Source organism: Balaenoptera ricei, chromosome 20, assembly GCF_028023285.1.
Source record: "Balaenoptera ricei isolate mBalRic1 chromosome 20, mBalRic1.hap2, whole genome shotgun sequence".
NCBI classification, from domain to species: domain Eukaryota; kingdom Metazoa; phylum Chordata; class Mammalia; order Artiodactyla; family Balaenopteridae; genus Balaenoptera; species Balaenoptera ricei.
The window spans coordinates 13,411,594-13,434,331 of record NC_082658.1 but is presented as its reverse complement, the minus strand read 5'-3'; the positions used below and the strand labels follow the sequence as shown (position 1 = coordinate 13,434,331).

The 22,738-nt window shown below is 52.0% G+C and overlaps 1 protein-coding gene across 13 annotated transcripts in view; it reads left to right on the top strand.

Moving 5' to 3' along the window:
* Window positions 1-22,738, top strand: part of B3GNTL1 (UDP-GlcNAc:betaGal beta-1,3-N-acetylglucosaminyltransferase like 1) — a 108,169-nt gene that overhangs the window by 47,945 nt on the left and 37,486 nt on the right. For 12 of the 13 annotated variants that reach the window (XR_009499411.1, XR_009499409.1, XR_009499410.1 and 9 more), the window contains exon 6: window positions 3,120-3,215. The exons of the other annotated variant lie outside the window; for it this stretch is intronic. Coding sequence is in view for 6 of the 12 variants with exons in the window: in XM_059906855.1 (XP_059762838.1) it covers window positions 3,120-3,215 (96 nt within the window). In the remaining 6 variants the exon portion in view is untranslated. The remainder of the gene's footprint in view (window positions 1-3,119; window positions 3,216-22,738) is intronic. 13 annotated transcript variants of the gene reach the window in all.

Genomic DNA, 22,738 nt, shown 5'->3' with positions numbered 1-22,738 from the left:
TTTTTAAAGGTTGGCTCTGCTGGGGCTTTGTTGAAGTTCTGGGATCTGTGGTTTTATAGCCTACATCAAATTTGGAAAAATTTTGACCATTATTTCTTCAAGAATTTTTTCAGTCTCCCACTCTTTGGGTTCATTCAGCCTGTGTCTATTGAGCACCAACTGTGTACAAGGTACCGTGCTGGCCTGGTGCCCAGCACCAGTGGTCTGGCGTGAGGGCAGGGCAGACAGCACAGGAGAGGAGCTTGGCATCCCACTGCAGGTGCCTCTTTTGATGGTTTGCCTTTGTCTGCCCTGTGGTCCAGGCCAGCATTCTTTTAAAAAATGTTAAGGCAAACAAAATATCCTCACTTTTGTTCTTTGTAGACCAGCACTCACGGTGTTCAAAGCCTCAAAGAACAGCCAGCCCCCGAAGCTCCAGCTTCATTTCTTGTTCACCTAATCCTCCTTCTCCATGTGAGACCCCACCCAGCGTGGTTCAGCCTTCATCAGAGGCAGAGAATGGAAGAGGAGGCTTGGGGAGGGGGCTCAGGCACTCACCGTGGAAATTGCACACGTCAGCTCATGTCCCAGAAAGACCACGTCTGCCGCCCCTCACGGTCTGGCTGGAAGTGTGGCTTTCGGCGTGGGCTGGACTGGGCGGCACTCTGCTGGTCTGCCGCCCCCAGCAGCTGTTCATGACGCAGCAGTCATGGGGCCGGGGCCTGGGTGTCTGTATAGAAGTTAAGCCTCTTCATCTTCATGTTTGGGAATACTTTTGAAACAGGATTTCTACCTCACAGCTTTGACCCACATTTTTGTTTTTTGACTCAAAATCTTTCCTGTTCAGCAATCGAATGCAAGACAGTGTCAACAAGACCAGAAAACAGATGGAATAGACAGTTTAAAAAAAATACACTTCGGTCAGATCAGGTGTGGTACCTCGCAACTGGGCAAGGTGATCATTCAAGGGCTGTTCTGATTTACAGCTGAATTTAGTATGTGTTTTTAGGAGAAATATATGAAAAGTTCACACATAGAATTCAGCAGTATGTAAAAAGAATACAGACCTATGGCCAAGTGTGTTTTATCCCAATCATGAAATGGATGAAAGACATGAAAGACGCTTCCCTGGAAGGTCAGGCAGATGAGAAATTAGCCCCTGGAAGGAGATTCAGCCTTTTGAGCCATCGGGGGTGCATGTTACAACCACGACAAGGTACCACACACACCTGTCGGAAAAGCCAGAATAAAACACACGGCAAGGATGCGGGGAAACTGGTCACACAGGCTGCCGTGGGGATGGAAGTGGGGCAGCTGCTCGGGAAAACAGCAGTTTCTTTAAAAATTAACATGAAACTACCATACGACCCACAGTCACGCTCCTGGGTGTTTATCCCAGAGAAACGAAGACTTAACATTCACACAAAAACCCCTGTGTGAGTGTTTGCAGCAGACTAATAGTAATAGCTTCAAACTGGAAACAGCCCAGGTGTCCTGTAGAGGGTTAAGCTGTGGAGTATTTTTCAGCCAAAAAAGGAGCAAATCTCCAGGGAATCACCGAGTGAAAAAAGCCAATCTTGAAAGGCAACACACAGTGTGATCGCATTTATGCAATGTTCTTGTCCTCACCCCCCACCTCCCCACCCAAGACCGGAGAAATGTGCTCCTCAGGGTGGGGGCCCCAGTCAGGGGGGGAGGAGTGCTACAGCACTGCAGTAGCAGATTCACGGCTGTGAGCTGGGTGGGAGGGTGGGGGGGAGGCGCAGCTATAAAGGCACCATGAGGGGTCCCTGTGGCCGTGGAAACGCCCAGGGTCCCTGAGCCCAGTGGAGGCCACGTGTTGGCTTTTCAAGATGTTACCATTAGAGGAAACCGTGTAAAGGCTACATGGGATCTCTGTGTATTATTTCTTAACACTACATGTGAATCTACCATTTCTCAAAAAAAAAAAAAAAAGCTTAATTAAAAAAAAACACAACAAACAAGGACCTACTGTATAGCACAGGGAACTCTACTCAATATTCTGTAATAACCTATATGGGAAAAGGATCTAAAAAAGAATGGATACATGTATATGTATAACTGAATCACTAAAAACAAAACAAACAAAAAACAACCACACAACAAAATTCAAGCAAAGCAAGCAAAAACCTTCTCAAAACTCTTCAGTAGCATAACTGCATTAATATAAATTAATCATCATGTGTACGTGCTGTGTATATTAGAGCAAGATTTAAGAAACTCAAATATCGTGGGGTGGCTTTTGATAGTTTCTCAGTAAGGAGACTTGGGCAGTGATGTAGGTTTGCCGACCACTCTGACCTTCCTCACCGTGTTCCTCGGCAGTCAGGGAGGTGGAGAAGGCACAGCCAGGGGATTGGAGGTTAGTGTCGTTTCCCCGAGGCCAGCCAGCCTGTGAGAGCCTATCAGGACCCTCACCAAGGGGCAGGCTCTCTGCTGCCACGGGCACCCTGGCTGCCCTCCCCCAGCCAGAAAGGAGGAGAAAGACCCCCTCCTGCTGCTGCGAGGGGGTCCCTCCCTCAGAAACCAGCCCGTTCCCTGCCTCTGAGCCCTGGGGCTGCTGGTGTCTGAGCATCAGGACCCCTGATATCTGCGGCAGGAACCAGCCTCTCTCCAAACCTGCCTCACCGACCAAAGGGCCGGACCTTTTACCTCTGAGCAGTCTTAGAGATGTGTAAACGCGCTGCAAGCAGATACCCCAGCAGAACGTGCAGGGGGGCTTCCCTAGGTGCTGGGCACTGTCGGACAGCAGGACAGGGCTGCCGGGGGTCAGCGTGCAGAGCTGGGTATGCGGAGAGGGGACCGTGTCCACGGCCAGGAGGAGGCAGGCCCGGGTTCCAGGACCAAGGGCGGAAGGAGGTGGTGATGCAGGGTACGGAAGAGGATTTAGAGGACAGCTAGCGCAGATTCTTCCTGGGATGGGGTGTGCCCGTCTGGTGGCGTCGTGGGGCGGGGGGCCGCTGTGGCAGCCTAGACAGAGGGAGGCGGCCAGGGGAGTGAGCTCTTAGGGCTGTGACTCTTGTTTATTTAGAGCCTGGAAGGAGAAAGTTATTGAGAAACGGGGCTGTTCAGCGGCTGCAGTGGATTTCTTTTAAGTCCCGTTTGTTATTGTTTCACAGATTATCGGTTGCCAAGTGAGGAGGGAGCCCCCCAACTCCACCGAGCGATACACGCGGTGGATCAACCAGCTGGCGCCCGACCAGCTGCTCACCCAGGTACGCCTGCCGTCTGCGGTTGGCCCCGGCCTCCCCAAGAGGGACTTTTCATGCTCTTAGCACCTGTGTCTGCCTGCCTCCTGGGTGCCAGGCACAGTCCGGTAGGCGCTCCCTGGAGAAGGGGGACGGCATTTCAGAGGAGCCGGAGCCAGAGGGCAGGTGTGGAGGGCCCTGCTGGAGACCTGGGAGCAGGGCACCTACAGGCCAGCCGCGTAGGCTGAGGTGGATGGATTCAGAGGGCAGGAGGCGGGGGCTCGGGCAGCGCCGAGCTGCTGCAGGGGTGAGGTGTCCAGGAAAGGCCTGAGTGTCTGGCGGGGCGAGGCCAGCCCCGAGCAGGGCAGCTGGAGGGGGGCCGGGTCTGGGGGAATGAGCTGAGATGCACCGTCTGGGTGGAGCTGGTCAGCAGACATCAGGCGCCCTCGGAGCTAGAAGAGGGCGTGGGCTGAAATCAGACTAGAAGCCGCCACGAGCGGGGCCCTGGCCTGGAGGAGGAGGCCAGGAAGAGGTTCTCGGTCTCAGCTGTGGGGTCCCGAAACCCACGGGACTTCGGGCGGGTCCACGACCGTGTGCTGATGACGTGTTGAGTGAGGACAAGAACCAAAGATTCTCTGTTCATCCACCTTTGAAAACAAGCCGCTGCCTCAGCGCGCCAGCAGCCACTTAATGCTCCGTAGCAAGTCACCCCAAAACAGAGACTTAAAACAGCCCCGGCTCTTGGGGGTGGGCCCAGGCCTGTTCCATTTGCCTCCTGGCCCAGCCCGGGCTGCCCCGTCGAGGGCAGATGCTCCAGACTCTTCCTCCTGCTGGACGAGCTGCTCCTAGGACTCACCCCCCGCCTCCCCACCCAAGACCGGAGAAATGTGCTCCTCAGGGTGGGGGCCCCAGTCAGGGGGGGAGGAGTGGGGAGCAGCCCCCCAAAGCCCAACCAGGAAGTAGCTCTAGAAGGCCTGGAAACATTCTCCCCCCAATGAGGTGCTGGGGTCTGTCCCATGTCGCGATTTCCTGTGATCCTGCCATATAATGAAGTGCTTTTTTCTAAACTCTGAATTTTGAAAACTGAAATCTTGGTACAATGGAATGATTTATAATGATAATCAGCTTCTGAAATTAGAGCTGCTTGTGATTATGGCATCAGGTGTTCTGTTCACTGAACTCAAAGTGACGCGGCAGAAACCCTGAGAGTTTCCTCTTGTGGGGCTGTTTCACATGCTTCTTTGGATAATCCAAGATTATTTACCCTTTCCTCTTCAGTGTTGGGTTTGCCAGTTGCTTCTGTTATCAAAATGACTTCACCAGCTTTTAAGTTCTATGCCGTTCATGCTGGTCCACACACACAAAAAGCACTTTTGCATTTGGATTTACTTTTCCCATTTTGAGATGAATATTCCAGTAATGGCCTAATAGCTACAGGTGGTGCACTAATAACAGGTAATAATAATAGGTGCACTAGTAACAAGTGAGGGCAGCGAGGGCACTGGGGAGGCTCAGTCACTGCTGCTCCCCCAGCCGTGAAGAAAGGAGAAGGGCCGGTGTATGTGGCCCACGTGGCCTCCTCGGAGCTGGCAGGGTCTCTGGTGTTGGTGGTGGGAGCTCACGGGTTGATGCTGACGGTCACGCGGGATGGTTGCGGCTCTGTCCCGTCTGCACCAAGCGGCCCTGGATCACCGACGGCCACTGAGCGTCTGGTTGCTGCAGAGCTGTCGGGAGGGCATCCTTCCACGCGGAGGGGTATGTGAAGTGGTGGAGCTGTGAGTCCACAACAGCTTCAGGTCTCTGAGCAGAAGGGAGTCTTCTCTCCAGGTTGTGAAGGTACCTGAAGGATAAACCTTCGACCTTAGCATCCCGAGTTGGGAAGAGGACTGAGGGTTCTGGGTACACAAGCTCTGCGTACCCCTTGCATCTCAGTTGGCATTTGGATACGAGTCTGCAAACCATCATTGGCGCATGGAGAATAAGCACTGGGTCTGTGACTCCTGTTGCCATCCCTCTCCTGGTCCTTCCCTCCGTGGAGCAGGTCCAAGCCGCGGGTCACGGTTCTGGGATGTACCACCTGTTTACAGATGCCCTCCCAGGACGTGCACTGATGGTTTCAGAACAAAGAATCACAGCCGCCTCAGTGAAGAGCTAGTAAGAGCTTTCATATCCTAACTGGGAAATTAAAATATCCCATTGAGTGTGAATCCCCTGGCCTGCGGTCAGCCCTGGGTCCCCCTCAGATGCTCAGCTCTGCACCTGCAAGGGGGCTCTGGAAACGCTCACCTCAGTCCCGAGTATTAGAGGGTCTGTGAGTAAGTGTAGAGGTGGCTGCGTGAGAGAAACTGCTGGGTTGGCTTCTGCCATGTGCTGGATTTTCTGGGAGAACGTGAGTCACGCAGAAACTGTGTGACTGAACACTGACGGTATAATCTACATGCAGCACATTCTCAGCCAGAAATACAAGTTCTGAGCCGAGGGCAGATTTAACTGTTTACTGTTAAGCATCATAGAAATAATTAAGGTAAGGTCTTCCTAAACAGTGTTTTTCTTTAGCAAGTTACGGGAAATTAAAGTATAAAGTTTCTCAAAATAAAGTGAAAGAAGATCTCTCTTATTCAAGCCATTTCTCAACTGTTACAGTCACAGAAATCACCAGCACTCTGCGGGGTCTTTGTTCATGGTCTAAACTGAGTCACGTTTGTGAGGTGGAGAGCAGCGTAATTTGGTTTGATATTTGTGTGTCTACTTGAATGTCTGATTAGATACCCACCATGCACAAAGTTGAATCAGAGTACTGTAAAATTAACACTCTGCTAATTCCAAATAAATCAAGGGGTGGCAACTTGTCTGGACAAATGGCCTGGAGCCTGTGCCGGCCTGAAGATGCATCTGTTTTAGGCAGTGCCCACTTTACACCTTCATTGAGGGGCTGTTCCCAAGGGACCTGCATCTCTTGGATGGGGATGGGGGGCAAGGGGAGGCAGGGCCAGACCCCACCCCCGCCTCAGAGGCTGCCCCTGGGGGGGGTGGTCCTGGCAGCTCCAAGGAGGGGTTGGGGGCCCTGGCAGCTTGCATGGGTAGCTGGGTCCTTACGGAGGCCAATGAGCCCAGCCCTGGCTGCCTGGAGTACGTGCTCAGGTTCACAGCGGAAGGAAGACAGCAGGAGTGGGTGAGGCGCCCCCTTTAGCCCAGCCCCACCTGGCCCTTGTCCTCCACGCCTGCTCCCAGCTGCCCTTGCACCTCTCTCCAGGATCCGTGCTTCCTTGGTGTCTTAGCCTGCTCGGGCTGCCATAACAAATACAACAGACAGCTATTCCTCGCAGTCTGGGGGTTGGAAGTTCGAGATCAAGGTGCCAGCAGGTGGTTCCTCCTGAGGCCTCTCTATTGGGCGAGTAGACGGTCGTCTCCTCCCCGAGTCCTCACAGGGCCTTTCCTCTATGAGCTCGCTCACTCCCAGTGACTCGTGGATCAGGGCTCCACCCTTATGACCTCATTTAACCTTAATTACCTCTTTAAAGGCTTCATCTCCAAATGCAGTCGCATGGGGGATTAGGGCTGCAGTGGGCTTTGGGGGACACAATTTGGTCCATAGCATTTGGACACCCTCTTTGGCTCCTCCACAGATCCTGGTGGTCCCCCCTGGTCTGTGCCCCCTGCCCCTGGGCCCACAGGACGCAGTGGTATGTGGACAGGGCTGCAGCGAAGAGAACAGCCCCCCTTCCTGTACAGCCTCTCCTTCGTGGCCCCGTGCGTTCCACAGGCAGGGTGTCACCCAGCTTTCATCTGCCCGCAGCGTCTGAACAGCTTGGCATGAACGTAAATGGGAAAAATTTACAACCCACCTGCCAGCACTAATGCACAAACTCTCACTTTATCCAGTATCCAAGGACTCTAGACAAGCAAAATTTCTAGATAATTAAAGTTTACCTCTGTTAAGTACAGACTCTTTACCTAAACCAGCACTCCCCAGACTTGTTTGATCATAAAATAGCTCAAAAACTTGAAAACAGTGCAGATCCCTCATCTACTCCCGTGGAGCTTCTGATTTAGTGGCTCTGGAAGTGTGCATTTTTAACACGTGCCTGAACATTTTTGATGAAACTCTTTGAGAATGTCATTCCTGCCTCTAATCTGGAGGCCAGGCTCCTAGTGCCTGCACAGAGAAACTGCTTCCCCACCAGATCGTAGAGTCATTTTACAAAGCCTAACCAATTAAAAATTTTGTATTTTGAAATAACTCCAGACTCACATAGAAGTTGCAAAAATAGTAGAGTTCCTGTGTGCCCTTCACCCAGCTCCCCATTCGTAACATACCCACAGCACGATGTTCAAACCAGAAGACGCACACTGGTGCAACCCTGCTCGGGGCTCACACGTTCTTGCTGGGGAGGGGTGGGGGGTTTATGGGATTTCATCACGCGTCCGCACCAGCACAGGCGGCACAGCCCCTGCCACAGTCAGGGTACGGGGCTCTCCTGCACCCCAGAGAAACTGCGTCCTAGTCACACTTCCTCCTGCCCCTGCCCCTGGCAACAACCTCTCTGTCCCCTTCGCTGGAGTTTTGTCATTTGAGGCAGTTATATCAGTGGAACCATGCCTTTTTCATTCCGCATTGTGCCTTTGAGATGATAGTTTGTTCCTCCTGTTGCCGAGAGAGTCCAGTTGCAGGGACGTGCCCGTCATTGTGGGGCTGTGACAAGTAGGGCCGCCGAGACCCTGACGGACAGGCTTCACTTCCTGGGATGAGCACCGGGGTTGAGACTGTGCATCGGTGTTCAAGTTGAAGTCCATGCAAGGCTCCCGGAGTGGCCGCACCATTTCCCCCCTCGGCACTTGGTGGTGTCAGACCTTTCATGCCAGTTGTTCCGTGGTGTCTCATCACTGCTCTGCCTTGCATTTTCCTAACGGCAGTTTTTTATGTGCTTATTCACCATCCACTAAGCGTCTGTTCTGATCTTTTGCCCATTTTCTTATTGGATTGTTTGTTTTCTTGCTATTGAGTTTGAGTTTCCTTTTGGACAGAAGTCCCTTGTTAGGTGCGTTTGCAAGTCTTTTCTCCTTATCTATGGCTTTTCTTTCATCTACTTAACAAGAGTCTTTCACAGAGCCAAAGTTTTTAATTTTGGTGAAGTCCAACTCATCTATTTTTTAAATAGATTGTACTTTGGGTATCAATGTCTAAGGATGCTTTATGTAACTATAGGTCACACAGATTTTCTCCTAAAGTTTTATAGTTTTACGTTTTACATTTAGAGCTATGATTCATTTTAAGTTGATTTTTGCATAAGGAGTGAGGTTTGGATCAAGGCTCTTTTTTTTTTTTTCTTCTTCTTTTGCTTACAAATGTCCAAGTGTTTCCACACCATTTTTGCTGAGAATACTACCTTCCTTTATTGCTTTTGGCCTTTGTCAAAAATCAGTCGGCCGTGCTCGTGTGGGTGTGTTTCTGGGCCATTCTGTTGCATTGATCTGTGCGTCACTCCATGGCTACACTCTCCTGGTCACTGTAGCTGTGGAGGAAGTTTGAAATCAGTTAGTGTGGTTCCTCCAACTTCATTCTTCTTTTTCAAAATTATTTTTGCTATTCTAGTTCCTTTGCCTTTTCAAATACTGAGCAGTTCTTCAGTTATGAGCAGACACGGACTGGGTGTCCTAAAAGACTCAGTTCTGACTCCACCTGCCTGGAGACGGCATCAGATCCCACAGATTAAGGGCTCAGTCCTACAAGACTGCCTCACTTCAGCCCAATCACAAGTCCAGGTCGTCACCTGTGCTTTCACCTGACTGGCTATAAATCAGGGTTCCCACAACCCCCTCCTCTGTCAATTAATTGCTTGAACCATTCACAGGACTCAGAGAAACATTCACTTATGTTTACAGTTTACTGTTGTGGATATGATGAAGAATACAGGTGAACAGGTACATAGAGTGGGGTCCAGAAGCGTCCTGAGAACAAGAGCTTCTGTCCCCAAAGAACATGAAGATCCACCCACATTTCATGAATGGTGGCCTCTGAGGCGGGGGGACCTTGCCTGTGTCACCCCCATCACCCCTACCTGACCACCGTGACTTTCTGGGACAGTGTTCCTCCTTCATTCTGTTGCCCAACCTGAGGCAGGTTCCGCTCGGGTCTAGCTCTAACCTGGATTCACACTGAGAAGGGGCCCCTGAGAAACCGGTGCCCAGCTCTTGCTGATTTGACACAGCACAGTCCAGCATAGTGAGATTTCTTTTTACGTGGAGGAGAGTAAATTAGCTAAGAATAATTCGGAAAAATTTGCTAGAACCAAAGATGTGGGCTGCCAGATGAAAAGGGCCCTTGGGTATCTTGCCCAGGGTACGAGAGAAGACCCTGCCCAGGATTTAAAGCCCTTGGGCAGTTCAGAGAGAAGAACAGCAGGAACAAGTGTGGTCTTGGATTTCTCAACAATTGCAGTGGAATCTGTAAGACACTGGGGCACAAGTTTCAAAATTCTCACAGAAATGGTTTTGAATGTTGAATTCTATGCCTAACGAAATTGTCAATCGTGTGAAAATATAACAAGGACTTTTTCATATAAGGATTCAAAATATTTGTCTCTTACAAAAGCTTTCTCAGAAATTTACTGGAAGACATTCCATAAAATTAAGAAGCAAATTGAAGAGGAGGAAGATATGAGATCTAGGAAGCAGGTCTCCAACCTGGGAGGGAGGCCAGAAGCAGCCCAGGAGGGAGTGGGGAGGTAGAATAAGTGCTTTGCACACAAGCAGCACAGGCCTCCTTTTTCTTAAATTATAGAAACACTCAATTAGGCAGCAAGGAAAACAACGGAGAGGCCTTTGTGTACAATGGGATGTGACAAGGGTGACCACACTCAGCCAGCTCCTAGTGCTTGAATGAAGCCGCAACAGCAGAGGAGCAGAAAGGCACCAAGAAGAACAGAGATATAGAAGCTCACATAGCTGAGACAGAGGAAGTTCTGGGCAGATAACCGCTCAAAATGAGAAGACAGAGAAGTGCAGCAGCGGGAAATACCAGACGCTCATGTTTTTATTCTAATCCAGTACCTGTGACCTTCCAACGGCCCTGACTTCCTGACTGCATGCTTCATCCCCTTGTCTCCGTCTCCCGAGGCCACTGGGCTCGCCCTGGGTACCGAGAGGGTCATGTCCAGCCCAGCTGAAGGACACTCGTGTGTGTGTTTGATGTTCTAGTTGTTCACGGAGGGGACCAAGCCACCCTTTACTCTGGTCACCCCTCCCCTAACAAGAGTACCCCCTGACCATCTCCTCTGTACTTGCCATTCCACATACATTTTCTTTAAAAAATAGAAAAAGGAAAACTTTTTTAAAAGTTGAAACATTTCAGGGCTCCAGAAATGCAGAGAATACGCCTCCCCCTTTGCTGCAGTGTGTGCCCTTGGATGACCCCCTCGCTGCTCGGTCTCGTGCGCAACCCGGCCCCTCGTCCCTTCCTGGACAGTGTACCCAAGACCCCCGCTTCAGGTGCTGCTGCTCGAGCCCGTGAAGGTCCCCGCTGTGAGGGCTGGGTCCAGAGGCTGCGCGATGCTCCTCCGGTCTCACGTGAGACCCCAGGGCCCTCAGGGCAGCTGCAGCCTCTCCACTGCTGAACGTTCCTCAGCTTATACCCTGAGGCAGTCACCCCCACAGCCAGCAGCTCCACTCTGGGACATCAGTCTTGGTCAGCCGCACCACCTCCCTGCTTCCTGACCCGCCCGCGGCCTCCCCAAAGCGGGCTGACAGAAGTGCCGACCTTGGTGATCTGCGTGGGGAGCCACACGATCCTTCTCTGTTGACAAGGACCCAGGAGAGGCAGGAGAGTTTGATAGGATGCTCTTGAGTGGCTGAGAGCCAGGGCAGGGAGGTGGGTGTCCCCCACCCACCCCTGGGGGCAACAGGGCAGAGGCTCACCCTGTGGGGTCGGAGCCACAGGGGGGCAGGGGCCAGCTGGCCCAGGAGGCTCTCATGAGGTCCAGGGCTCAGGCCACACTGCAGGTCAACAGCGGCCCTGGTAAAAAAGCGCCGGTGTCCTGCTCCCCGGCTCCCTGCTGGAGTGGGCACCCCCCTCCCACCCCGCCTCAGGTTGCTGTCCCGGAGGCCCTGGCCTCTGTCTCCCCTCCAGCCAGCGCTCAGTTTCACTGTTGGTAAAATGCAGGGGTTTAGCAGCTACACCCAGACTCCAGGGCCAACCATCTGTGTGACCCACGCATTTGAAGATATTTAGCAAAACTAAGTGAAGGTAACTTCGGCCAGTTGAGAAGGCAGGGCGTGAGGTGGAATCACAGGGGTTCTTTCCTGCCCGTGGGACTGGGCCTCCCACGTGCCCCTGACCGCAATCTTGTGTCTACTCTGTCGTAGCTGCTTTGAAAGACCTTTCCTGTCATCCAAGTGGAGTCTCTACAGCCAGGCGGTTAGAACCCACCTGGGTCTACCAGACAATTACATTTCACGTGTTCATTCAGCTCGGTGTGTCTTTCCCTTAAAAATTTGTCCTTCACAGCTCAATGGTTTTTACCTAATTCTAATCAGTTAACATGCATAAAATTTTAAAAGTACATATTTTTAAGTGGATTAACCTGTACTGTTTTTCTTCACTTTCTCATTTAAAAGGAGTATCTGCATTATAGAGCCATGGTACACTAGCAACTTTTAGTTGAAAAAGTGGTTACTTACCAACTTTCTCCAAAAAGTACTATTGAGTAAAGAAACTTTGTATTGATGTCTGTGTCTTTATTAAATCCAGAAGCCATAGGTTTTGGATTTCATATCAAAGTTTCTTTTTGTTGCTATGTGGGTGTTAAAATGTCAGAATCCTGGAAAATTTGTTATCTGTCTAAAGATAGTCTTGCAACAAATTAGAATTCAGAAATGAGGATAATAAACCACAGGAATCTGGAAATGAGTCATACAAACTTTGCTCTTTTTCTCTAAGAAGAATTCATATCACTTCCTGGTAAGATATAGCTAATGAGGTCTATAAATTTCATTAAATGGTTCATTTTCTTTCTTTAACTCAAGGGCTTCTCCTTTCTAAATAAAAAACTGAGCCCATTTTAAGTCCATTATCCTTACTTTTGTGTTTTTAAAGCACCAAAAGCATTAAAACATATCCATCCGAATCCATATGTTTTCACGCGCGTTTCTTGAGAACCAAGGTGCACTCTCTTCAGGACAGAGTATGGCCAGTAGCTTATGGAATGTTTCAGTTTCTGCTGTATACTCCCCAAGGCACACTGGAAGATTTTTAACTTGTATGAGCTCCATAGAATTTATTTTTGCAAAGTGCCCTTTCTGTTGGTGGCAAAATAAGGGGAGAGCCCAAAAGCCAACTCCCAGGTCCCGGAACAGCAGCATGGCCCCTGAGCCTTGCCTGGGAGCCCCTTCTTTTCAACAAAGTTCTAAGAAACTAGATTATCTGATTATTCACTTGGTGACATATCAGAACCAGAAGAGGGAGTGACACCTCAAGAGTGAGAGGAGACAAAAATCGATGAAAAGGAATCATTAGCAACTGCAAGCTTGGTGATCCTGGGGAGGGCTCCTCAGCCCACCTGCACTCTCACCTGTGTGCACGCCTCCCCTCACCTGTGTGCACTCCTCCCCCTCACCTGTGTGTGTTCCTTATCTGTCCTAATGAACTAATGGGCCATTCTGTTTCTCTTCAGCTGGAACCGCCCCCCACCCAAACCCATGACCTCTGTTCACAGCAGGACACCAGTAGTGGCCTCGTGACCTGAAGCATTGTGTCACCTTGCCCACCAACCAGGGTCCTTCTGCCCCTTCAGAACTTGCCTTTTCTCACCCAAACATGAGCCAGAGGAGCTCACCTCGGTCCTCTGGGAACCAGGGCCACAGCCGCTGCCTCACCACAGACAGGTGGCCTTCGTGCATCTTGGGGGGCTGTTTGGCTCCACTGTGAAGAGGTTTGATCCTCTGGTTGGTTGTACATCTGCAGTGTCTGGGAACAGATGTCTGACTCATAATTGGATATCAGAGTAGAGATGCTGTTCGGCCCTGATGTCCAGCTGCCACCCTCACTTCAGGTGCCGCAGGAGTTCGGGGGCATCAGGTGTCTGCATTCTGCGTGAGCGTCATCACAGGCGGTCCGAGAAAAATCACTGGGATGTGTCCTGATGCTGCACATAGGACCTGTCATCCCAAATAGGTCCTGTGCTGCAGAGGGTACTGGCCTGATCTGTTCACATAACAGCTTCTGACCATTTTAGAAAAACTCTTCTTTTACATACTCACCCCTCCTCAAGTAAAAAGAGCTCTTTCCTGAAGACACGCTTTATGGTCCAGAGGGAGAGATGCAATTCCCGTAGAAATACAAAGTATTAGTGAGGTGAAGACAGTATTTGTAAAAAATATCACTGAAAACCAACTAAATGACTTCCCATATGCTGGAAACAAAGGCCACTTGCTGGGACTCCTGGACAGAGGGTGGTGGGAGGGCTGGGCCCCTCCTTGTGGGTAAGGAGGGCAGAGAGGGGCCAGCCAGCTGGGCTGGGCTGGTCCCAGGACCAGACTTGGGGGGTGGGGGAGCTGGGACACCAGCGGGGCGGAGCCAGCTGCGGCCCTTCCTTGGAGGGACAGAGGGATGGGGTGGGAAGTGGGACCTGCTCGCTGTGCCTTCAGCCTTCCAGAGGCAGCCCAGGACGCAGCTCCATCCACATCCTGCCATTGTGCAGCCTTGCCGGGCGTTTCTGGGGAAAAGGAGCTCCCAGAGCAGTTTGCTGGCGAGGTGCGTTTGTGTTCCCAGGTGCTGTGTGGTCAGCTGCAAGGTTTGACGCTGCTGTCCATGGGCCAGGTCTTCCCACCCCCGTGGCCGCGGGCAGCTTCCCTCCTTGCGGCCTGAGCGCCCTCTGCTGGGGCCTGCACACCCTCACTGTGCTGTCATCTGAATAAGACTAAATGACCTGTAACTTACCTAAACATATGATAATACAGAAAAAAGCAATGAAAGCATTTTACACCTCTTGGATCTATTTATTTAGGTTCCAGGAATTCTGACTTCTGGGGGACTGTTTCTGCAACTCTCTGTACTGCATTTAATCACAGACCTTACAGTTGGAGGAGAGGTGAAGGGGAGATACTAGCCTATTCCAGGTTTAAGTAATCAAAGAAGCAATTTTTGTTTAAATTAAAGTCAATGCTCCACTGCTTACCACTTAAACCGGGGGTTGGCAGACTGGCTGGAGGGCCAAATCTCTTCTGCTGCCTGTTTTTGTAAATAAAGTTTTATTGGCACACAGCCATGCCCATTTGTTAACGTCGTGTTGTCTGGGGCTGCTTTTGCACTGCAGTAGCAGAGCTGAGTACCTGTGACACAGACCCTAAAATGTTAGCATCTGGACCTTTACAGAAAAAGTGTGCCGACTCCAAGTGAGGCAGTGGTGCGGCTAATTTGCCAGCACCAGACTGTAATGTCCTTAGTAGGTGTGTTCTCTGGGCCAGGAAGTGGTCTGCGGTCACTATGGGATCATTCTGTCTTTCCCAGAAAGCTCTCAGGGAGATGGTATTATCCACACCGTTTTCCTTGCGGGGAGATTGAGGGCTGGCGGCGAAGGGCATTGCTGGGCCTGAAGGCGTTTGCTCTTCCCATTTGCTTATTTTCACCACCTTGGCATTTATCTCTTGCATTCATCTTGAACGTCTTAGACATGTGCTGTTTTTGCGTGGCTCTCTCTCTCTCTCTTTCACAAGAAAGAAGATGGAGCAGATTAGATCAGGGTTTAGTTCTGTTTCTTCTCACCCTCAGAGCCTCTCACGCAGATCATGGCCAGGGTCAGCAGCTCAGGTGGGCCAGGATGTGCGTGTCCAACAGGTGCTCAGGGGCCTTACCTTGAGGACGAGAGGGAGGGAGGGTCAGATGCAGTCCCAGCCCCACACAGGGTCTCTCCTGGAGGCCTGCTGTCTGGTCACTGGCATTTGGAATCACTGAACACCTGTGCAGTGATCTGTGACTTGCATGCAAGTTGTATGGCAGAGGTAGATGGAAATATTTCCTAAGAAAACCCTTTTCTTTGAAATTTAAAAAGTGTATAAGTTCCTCCCACCCCTCAACTTGCCACACACACACCGTTTAAAGAAACACAAGAGTTTACTCAGCAGACGTGTTTCTCTTTCTTCATGTGCTTTAGCTTAAATTGTTCATGTGGCTGGCCCAGCCCATGTGAGGTGAGCAGGAAGCAGATAAATGCCATCCGGCCTCTGGTTCTGATGCTACAGTAACTGTAGCTGATACAATTGAACTTCAGTCGTGGAAAGGACAGTCCTGGGGAAAAGAAAGATCACAGCTCATGTCTGAGTCATTTAACTGATTAAAGGGGATAACCTGGAGCAAGCCAGCTCCCACCGGCACGTACGAAGGTGCTGGAGGGAGCCAGGCCCACCGTGGTACCTGCTAGAATGTGCTGGCGAAAGTCCCGGTCCCATGAATCTGTGATTCATTCTTATCCTGGCCTCCTCGCTAAGAAGGAAGCTGTCTTAGGTGTCAGCTGTGTGTTGAGTGGCCATTTCCCATGTGCAATTTACTGGAGGTAAAGAATGAGCATAGGGACTTCCCTGGTGGCGCAGTGGTTAAGAATCCTCCTGCCAATGCAGGGGACATGGCTTCGATCCCTGGTCCAGGAAGGTCTCACATGCTGTGGAGCCACTAAGCCCATGTGCCACAACTACTGAGCCCATGTTCTGCAACTGCTGAGCCCATGTGCTGCAACTACGGAAGCCCGTGCACCTAGAGCCTGTGCTCTGCAACAAGAGAAGCCACCGCAATGAGAAGCCCGCACACCGCAACAAAGAGTAGCCCCCGCTCGCCACAACTAGAGAAAGCCTGCATACAGCAAGACCCAATGCAGCCAAAAAAATAAATAAAAATTTATTTAAAAAAAAAAAATGAATGAATGTAAACTGCTCGTTGGAGTCAGATGTAGTCTGGTCTGGAGAATCACGCAGGCAGGGACCCTTGAAGCAAACGGGGACATTCTCATCATAGTTTGTTTGCTGTAGTTCATCTGGCGGCCCCAATCCAGTGGAAGCCAGCGTCCTGTATTCTCGGGTGTGTCTGGGCGTTCATGTGAGTATTAAGGCAAAGGTAGGATGCAGCCCCTCAGCCATAGGCGGCAGGAGGCTGCTGGTGTCTTAAGTCATGGGTGACTGTTGGAAGCAGGAGCAAAGGAAAGCTTGAAAGAAACCATCATGATGAGCCAACTTCTCTTTGGATTTTGAAAATAATTGCATTGTTCTGACGGGGCCAAAAGAAGTGACCACCGAACTTGTACTTTCTTTGCTCTTTCTTGTTCCGTTTTTATTCTTTTGTTCCCGTTATCCTTTCAGATAATGCAGGGTTGTGGCAGTGCCTGGTGTGTATCACAATTTCATTCCTCTTCATGGCTGAATAATATTCCATCGTGTGTATGTACTGTTTATACCACATTTTGTTTGTCCCTTCACATTTTGATGGCCACTGGGTCATTTCCACCTTTTGGCTGTTGTGGCTAATGCTGCTGTGAATATTGCCCTACATTGTCTGTTTGAGTCCCTGTCTCTGATTCTTTGGGGTATATACCCAGGAATGGAATTGCAGGATCATTTTATGTTTAACATTTTGAGGAATGGCAGCTACACTGTTTTACATTCCTACCAGCAATGTAAGAGGATTCTAATTTCTCTACATCCTTGTCAATACTTACTGTTTTCTGGTTTTGCTTTTGGTTTTGTTTGTTTATTTTTGATAGTAGCCATTCTCACAGGTGTGAGGTGGTATTTCATGGTTTTGGTTGGCACTTCCCTAATGATTAGTGATGTTGAGCATCTTTTTGTGTGCTTATTGGCCATTTGTATATCTTCTTTGGGAAAATGTGTATTCAAGTCCAAGTGTGCGGGGTCCAGAGTGTTCACTTCCCTTCTCCTATCCCTGATGTGCAAAACCCCATGTATTTCTTTTTCTCAATAACTAACTTCTGGGGGATCGTTCGTTATATTTTATACTACTTGAATCAAGTATGTATTTCTTTAAAAGAAAAAATGTTTAATGATTTAGGGTAAATATTTTAAAGAAAACAATCATGAGTGTGTCTTCTGGACATTCTCTCATTAGGGAAGGTTTTTTAATATGGCTTTTCTGGTTTAATTCTACATTTAATTGATTTTTTAAAAACCTCCAGTCCTGGGGAGTTCATCATAAAAACTTCTTGCTTAAGAATTGCATTTGATTTCTCTGAGTCTTGACCGGAGAAGGAAGAGAGGAAGCGGAGAGCTGGAGAGGCCTCCTGCTGCCCCTGCTGGAGCACGAATGGGTCTGAGTCCCCGGCACGGTGACTGTCTCCGCACAGGGTGCTGGGGCTCTGAGTCAGATGACCTTCAGCAGGACCAAGGGTACAGCCAGGCCAGGGTGAGGAGGTCTGGGGCCCTTTCTGTTGGAGCTGTGATTGGAGCCAAAATGTCCCCAGGTGTGGTTAAGGATCATTCGGGGTGAGATGTGTATTGGAGGAGATGCCAGTTCATGGGAAGGAGGTGAGAGTGAGGGGAGGCAAGTGCAGCCTGAGAAACAGTGAGCCCCTCGGGGTGTGCAGCCCCAGCGAAGCTCAGCAAGAGGCGTGAAGGCCGAGAGGTGCCCTGGGAGTGGCGGGTGGGGACGGAGGCCCCTCTCTTTGTTCTTTTTAGAGTGAGAAAAACATTACGAAATGCTTTGGAAACTGTTCTGTCTTGTTCAAATAGGATTGGGGTGGGAGGTGGGGTGAGGTGGGGAGTCAATAAGACCGAGAAAGTATGAAGCTTTAACAAATGTCTGGGAAGGAGCAGCTCCGAAAAATTATAGGTGTTCTGCTCTCGGCAATTATGTATAATCTGAAATGATTCTGTGTAAATTGGGGGTTAAGGAACTCTCCATGTCACTGCGGGGGAGACTGCCCTGCGAAGCTGGCTCCAAGGGAGGCTTTGTTGCACGTTCAGAAAAAACCTTCCTCCTCCCCCCACCCACCTCCCCTCCCCCAAAGGGAGGTTGAAGAGGGAATTTGGAGATCAAAGCACAGAGCCAAGAAGATCCTTATGCAACAACAAGTCCTAGAGGAGGGGTCCCAGAGGAGGGGTCCCAGAGGAGGAGTCCTGACGCAGCCCATCACCCTCTCCCTCCTCTTCTCCCAAAAGCCTGTAGTGTGGTTGGAGGACAGACGGGAGGTGGCGGGGCAGGACCACCAGGACCGCAGAGAGGGCAGCGGGATGTGGCCTGTTTGTAACCACGCAGCCCAACTGCTCCTAAAGGTTGGGAGGAGGGCCACAGCTGACCCGACAGATGAAACCTGGACGTGGGGTGAGGTGGTGCGGGCAGGGGCAGCGGCCCCAGCCTGGGCACTTCTTGTTCTGAGGACGGTGGGAGGTGAGCAGAGGGTGGGTGTGGACCGTCAGAGAGGGCAGATGGGGGCCATGGGACTGCCCACCTCGATTCTGTGATTGGGGAGGTCCGGGTCATGCCCATCAAGCAGCGTGAGCCCGTGATTTTTCCAGATGCCTCACGCCTATTGACTGTGCAGCCCCCGACCTCCCTGAGGTCAGTACTGTTATGAGGAAACAGCGGGGGAAGTTAAGGAGATTGCCCAGGACTCGGGGTGGAGCCCACTGTCCAGGTCCTTGCTGGGGGTGACCTCCCCCTCAAGCTCACCATGTCCAGGGCAAAGTCACCATCTTTGACACCCACCACCCTCTGCGGCCCCAGCGCCCAGGGTGTGGGTGCCCCACCTCTGCCAGCAGCACCCCTGGAACAGACATGTCTCTCTATCCTCCCTCCACCGCTCTTGGTCATTGCTAAGCCCCCTGTGCCCCCGCCCATCCTCTCCTGCCTGTAACACACAGGGATGACTTGGGTTGGGTTCCCCAAAGCAGAGCTCAAGACCGGAAGGAGGTGGGGGAAGCAGACAGGGCAGGGAAGGAGCCGGCCCAAGGCCAGCCCCAGGCGGCTCCACAGGGATGCTGGACCATGACCCACACACCCAGCTGGAGGGATGGCACTTCTGTTCCCCCACGTCAGAGGTTCGCCAGCTTTGCCGCCCCCAGGGACATGGTGTAACCCTGGCATTTCTAGAGGAGGGGCTCCTGTCCCCCTGAGGGCAGTTCTCCAAGGGTGGGTGCAGCTTGAGCTTAGTGTAATGAAAAGGATAATTTTTCCCTGGAGTTAGTTTAATAATTTGCTCAAATAATGACAGGAGGGCTTTTCCTGACATTGTCTTTTAATCGTTATCATTGACTCAGTGTTGGGTGGCTGGCAGCCAGCTGGGCCACAGGGGCGCTAAGCACTGAGCCGCCTTCAGGGAGAGCAGCGCCCTTGGCACCCGTTACGAGGAGACTGGGAGTCGGGGTCCACCGGGCTCAGTGCGCCTACTGCTGCCGCAGGATCCCTGGCGTCGGCCAAGTTAAAGAGCTGTTTCAGGTGCTGGGTTGTGCCCACGTCAAGTCCACCCAAGAATGCGGTTGACACGTGAGCCGTCAGGCTGAGGAGGGGTGGCCGTCAGAGCAGCGCGGAACCTCCTGGTGGTGCCGGTGTAGGGTGGCGACAGCCTGTGGTCTGCAGGGTGGCGGAGGCCTGCTGCTGCCCCATGGCCCACGTCCCCCAGCATCCTCCCACTGAGGGCCCGGCCGGCACAAGTGGGGCCCCTACAGGCAGAGCCGGGAGAGGCAGGAGGTGTGGCAGTGCTGCCGTCCCCTCGCCGGGCCCCTCCTTCCTCTCATACACACGGGCAACGGGCGCCTGGGGGTCCTGGCTGCCGCCCTCTTACTCAGCTGCTGCCCGTTGTCCCCCGATTTAGGGCCTTTTCACAGCCTTGGTGCAGGCCACGTCCCCCTGCGGACCCCGCCCCTCTGGCTGGCCCGGAGACTCTCCCAGGCCTCCCACCCCTACGGGTGGGTCAGTGTGCGATGCTCTGACCTCTGACCTCTAGCATCCCACAGCTGAGTCTGACCTGGAGAGGTCTGTGGGACCTCTGACTCCTCGTGGCCTCGTCACGTGGTCTCTGGGGGCCAAGGGCCCGCGGAGCCAAGGGTGGGATGGCGAGGCACAACTGAGAGGCACCGGGCTGCCCCTCCCTGGGGACTCCAGTTGAAATGAGTGTGTGCATCCTGCCCGGGACACTGCGTCCACCTGTGCCCGTGCACTCGGGGCTCTCTTGGTGCAGTCAGCCCCTCACAGAGTGTCCACCCACTGCTTTCGCATCACGGTGGACGCTCGCGGCCATGTGTACCTGCACGCGTGTGAGCAGAGCACATGCACAGGCCTGATTCCCTCGGGTGGGTCCCGCTCCTGGCGCTCACCCGATCACCCACTGGACACTTGCTGAGCCCTGTGGCGAGTGGGACACCGCTGGGCACCGTGGTCAGAGGGGAAAACAAGACAGACACGCCCCACCCAGCCATGGAAGTGCAAACAGCTAGGAGTTCGGGTGGTGCTGGGCACACCAGCCGCCTCGTGGGGTGACTTGGAGCTTCCGACACGAAGAAGGGATGGGCCCTAGGCCAGAGGCGCCGCCTGGCCCAGACGTGGGCTGGACCGCCGGGCCTGGACAGCAGCACTGGGCCCCAGGAGACCCGAGAGGCGGTTCTCAGGGCCGACACCGGCCGCTCCGCAGGTGAGGGAGCCACGTGGGTGCTGCCCGTCCCAAACCCGCCCCCAAGTTGGGAGCAAAATGAAGGGGTTGTTCTGCAGCAGTTGGAACCAGCTGTGAGCACCCCCTCAGGTCCCACCACCTGGGCAGGTCAGCAGCTGGCCTGGGCGGTGTGTGCCTGCAGGTCGCCAGGCCAGACCCTCACCTGCCAGTGAAAACCAGTCAAGCCGCCAAAACCTTTCCTCCACCACCGGCTGCGTCAACGTCATAAGTGGCTCAGCAGATGCTTCTGGAACCAGGATTTTACATTTACCAAATGTAAATCGGGCTCCATCCACATGGGATGAGTGTGGATGCGTGTGAACTAAAACCCTGGCCCTGCAGCCCAGCGTCCTGTGGGCAGAACTGCCCGCGTGGAGCTCTTGGCCAAGGCGTCCCCGTCCTGCATCGCCTGTGTGGGTGGCACGCCTGTGCTCTGTGCCATCCATGCAGGATGGATGACATGCAGCCCCCAGGTGGGTGCTGGCAGAGCCCTCACCCCTTGGGGGGACATCATGAGGCCGAGAGGCTGCGGAGCGCGGAGAGGTGTGAGGACACGTGGGGTGTCGTGGTCGACACGGCACCATGTGCGGTTCTCGGGACGTGAAGCTGCTTCTAAACCTGCTGTAAACCCTTGGTTTCTCTCTCATTTTAGGGGGGAGCCTGAGTGTTCTGCATTTCGTTCTCAGACTTGACTTTTATGTCAAGCCTGTATTGATTTTCTACTCAAAGTATTCTATTTTGTTTTATTTTTCTTCTTTTCTTTCTTTATTTGGTTGCACCAGGTCTTAGTTGCGGCAGGCGGGCTCCTTAGTTGTGGCTCGTGGGCTCTTTAATTGTGGCTCTCCAGCTCCTTAGTTGCGGCTCGCTGGCTCCTTAGTTGTGGCATGTGAACTCTTAGTTGCAGCATGCGTGTGGCATCTATTTCCCTGACCAGGGATTGAACCCGGGCCCCCTGCATTGAGAGTCTTAACCACTGTGCCACCAGGGAAGTCCCCAAAGTATTTTAAAAATTGTGCCCAATGCTGTAGCCTGCCCGTTGTAGGCTGTAGTGTTTTCTTGCTTAATCCCACTTAGTAAGTTACTTTTTAGTGCTTTAGTCCCCGGGGGACACACTGACTGCATATCCGGGAATGGTCGTGGGCCTTCTCTTCCTGTTCTCTCTGATTAGGATTTGGGATTTTAAGGTCTATCTGAAATATTATTAATGTGTATTATTCAGTTCATTTGGGAGCAAGATTCCAAATCCTGGCAGTCATCTTTTTCTTCCAGAGAAGAGTATCATACTAAAGCATTAAATCTACCCTCCGTCCATTTCCTCCATAGATTCAGAAAGAGCAGGGGGGCCTGGTTCCTGGTGCTGGAACGACTCAGTGAAATAAAATGATGATGCATAAGCGTGGGCGAGAAGGGTTGATGAATCCGACGGCTTCCCTGGGCCATGTGTAACCAGTTCTCGTGTGATGGCTTGTGAGTAAAGGGGTGCCCGAGCCCGTGATCCTCTGTCCTGCAATACTTCCAGAAAGTTCAGTGATTCAGACACCCTGAGTGCGCTTCTGGGGCCTTTCCTGCCAGGGCCTACGGGATGGTGGACCATCGCAGGCCAGCGTGCTGTCTCGTAACAAACATTTATTTTACCAAGTGTGCGTCTGTGTAGGCCTGACACTTGGGTTCCTTGAACTAACCACACGTGAGAACACTTCCCGACAGCGTCCTCAACAGCTGTTGAATATTCACATGCTGGAAGCCTTGGTGCCTTTTCTGAAAGAGCTGCTGGCAAATCTCTCTGGAACTTCGAATGATTCCTTCCATCAGCCCAACGCTGGAACTGAAAGTGGAAAACGTTTCCAGGACGTGGAGGTTCCCCTGGGTTCAGTCTGAAGGTCAGATGAGAAGGTGCACAGGCCCCTCCTT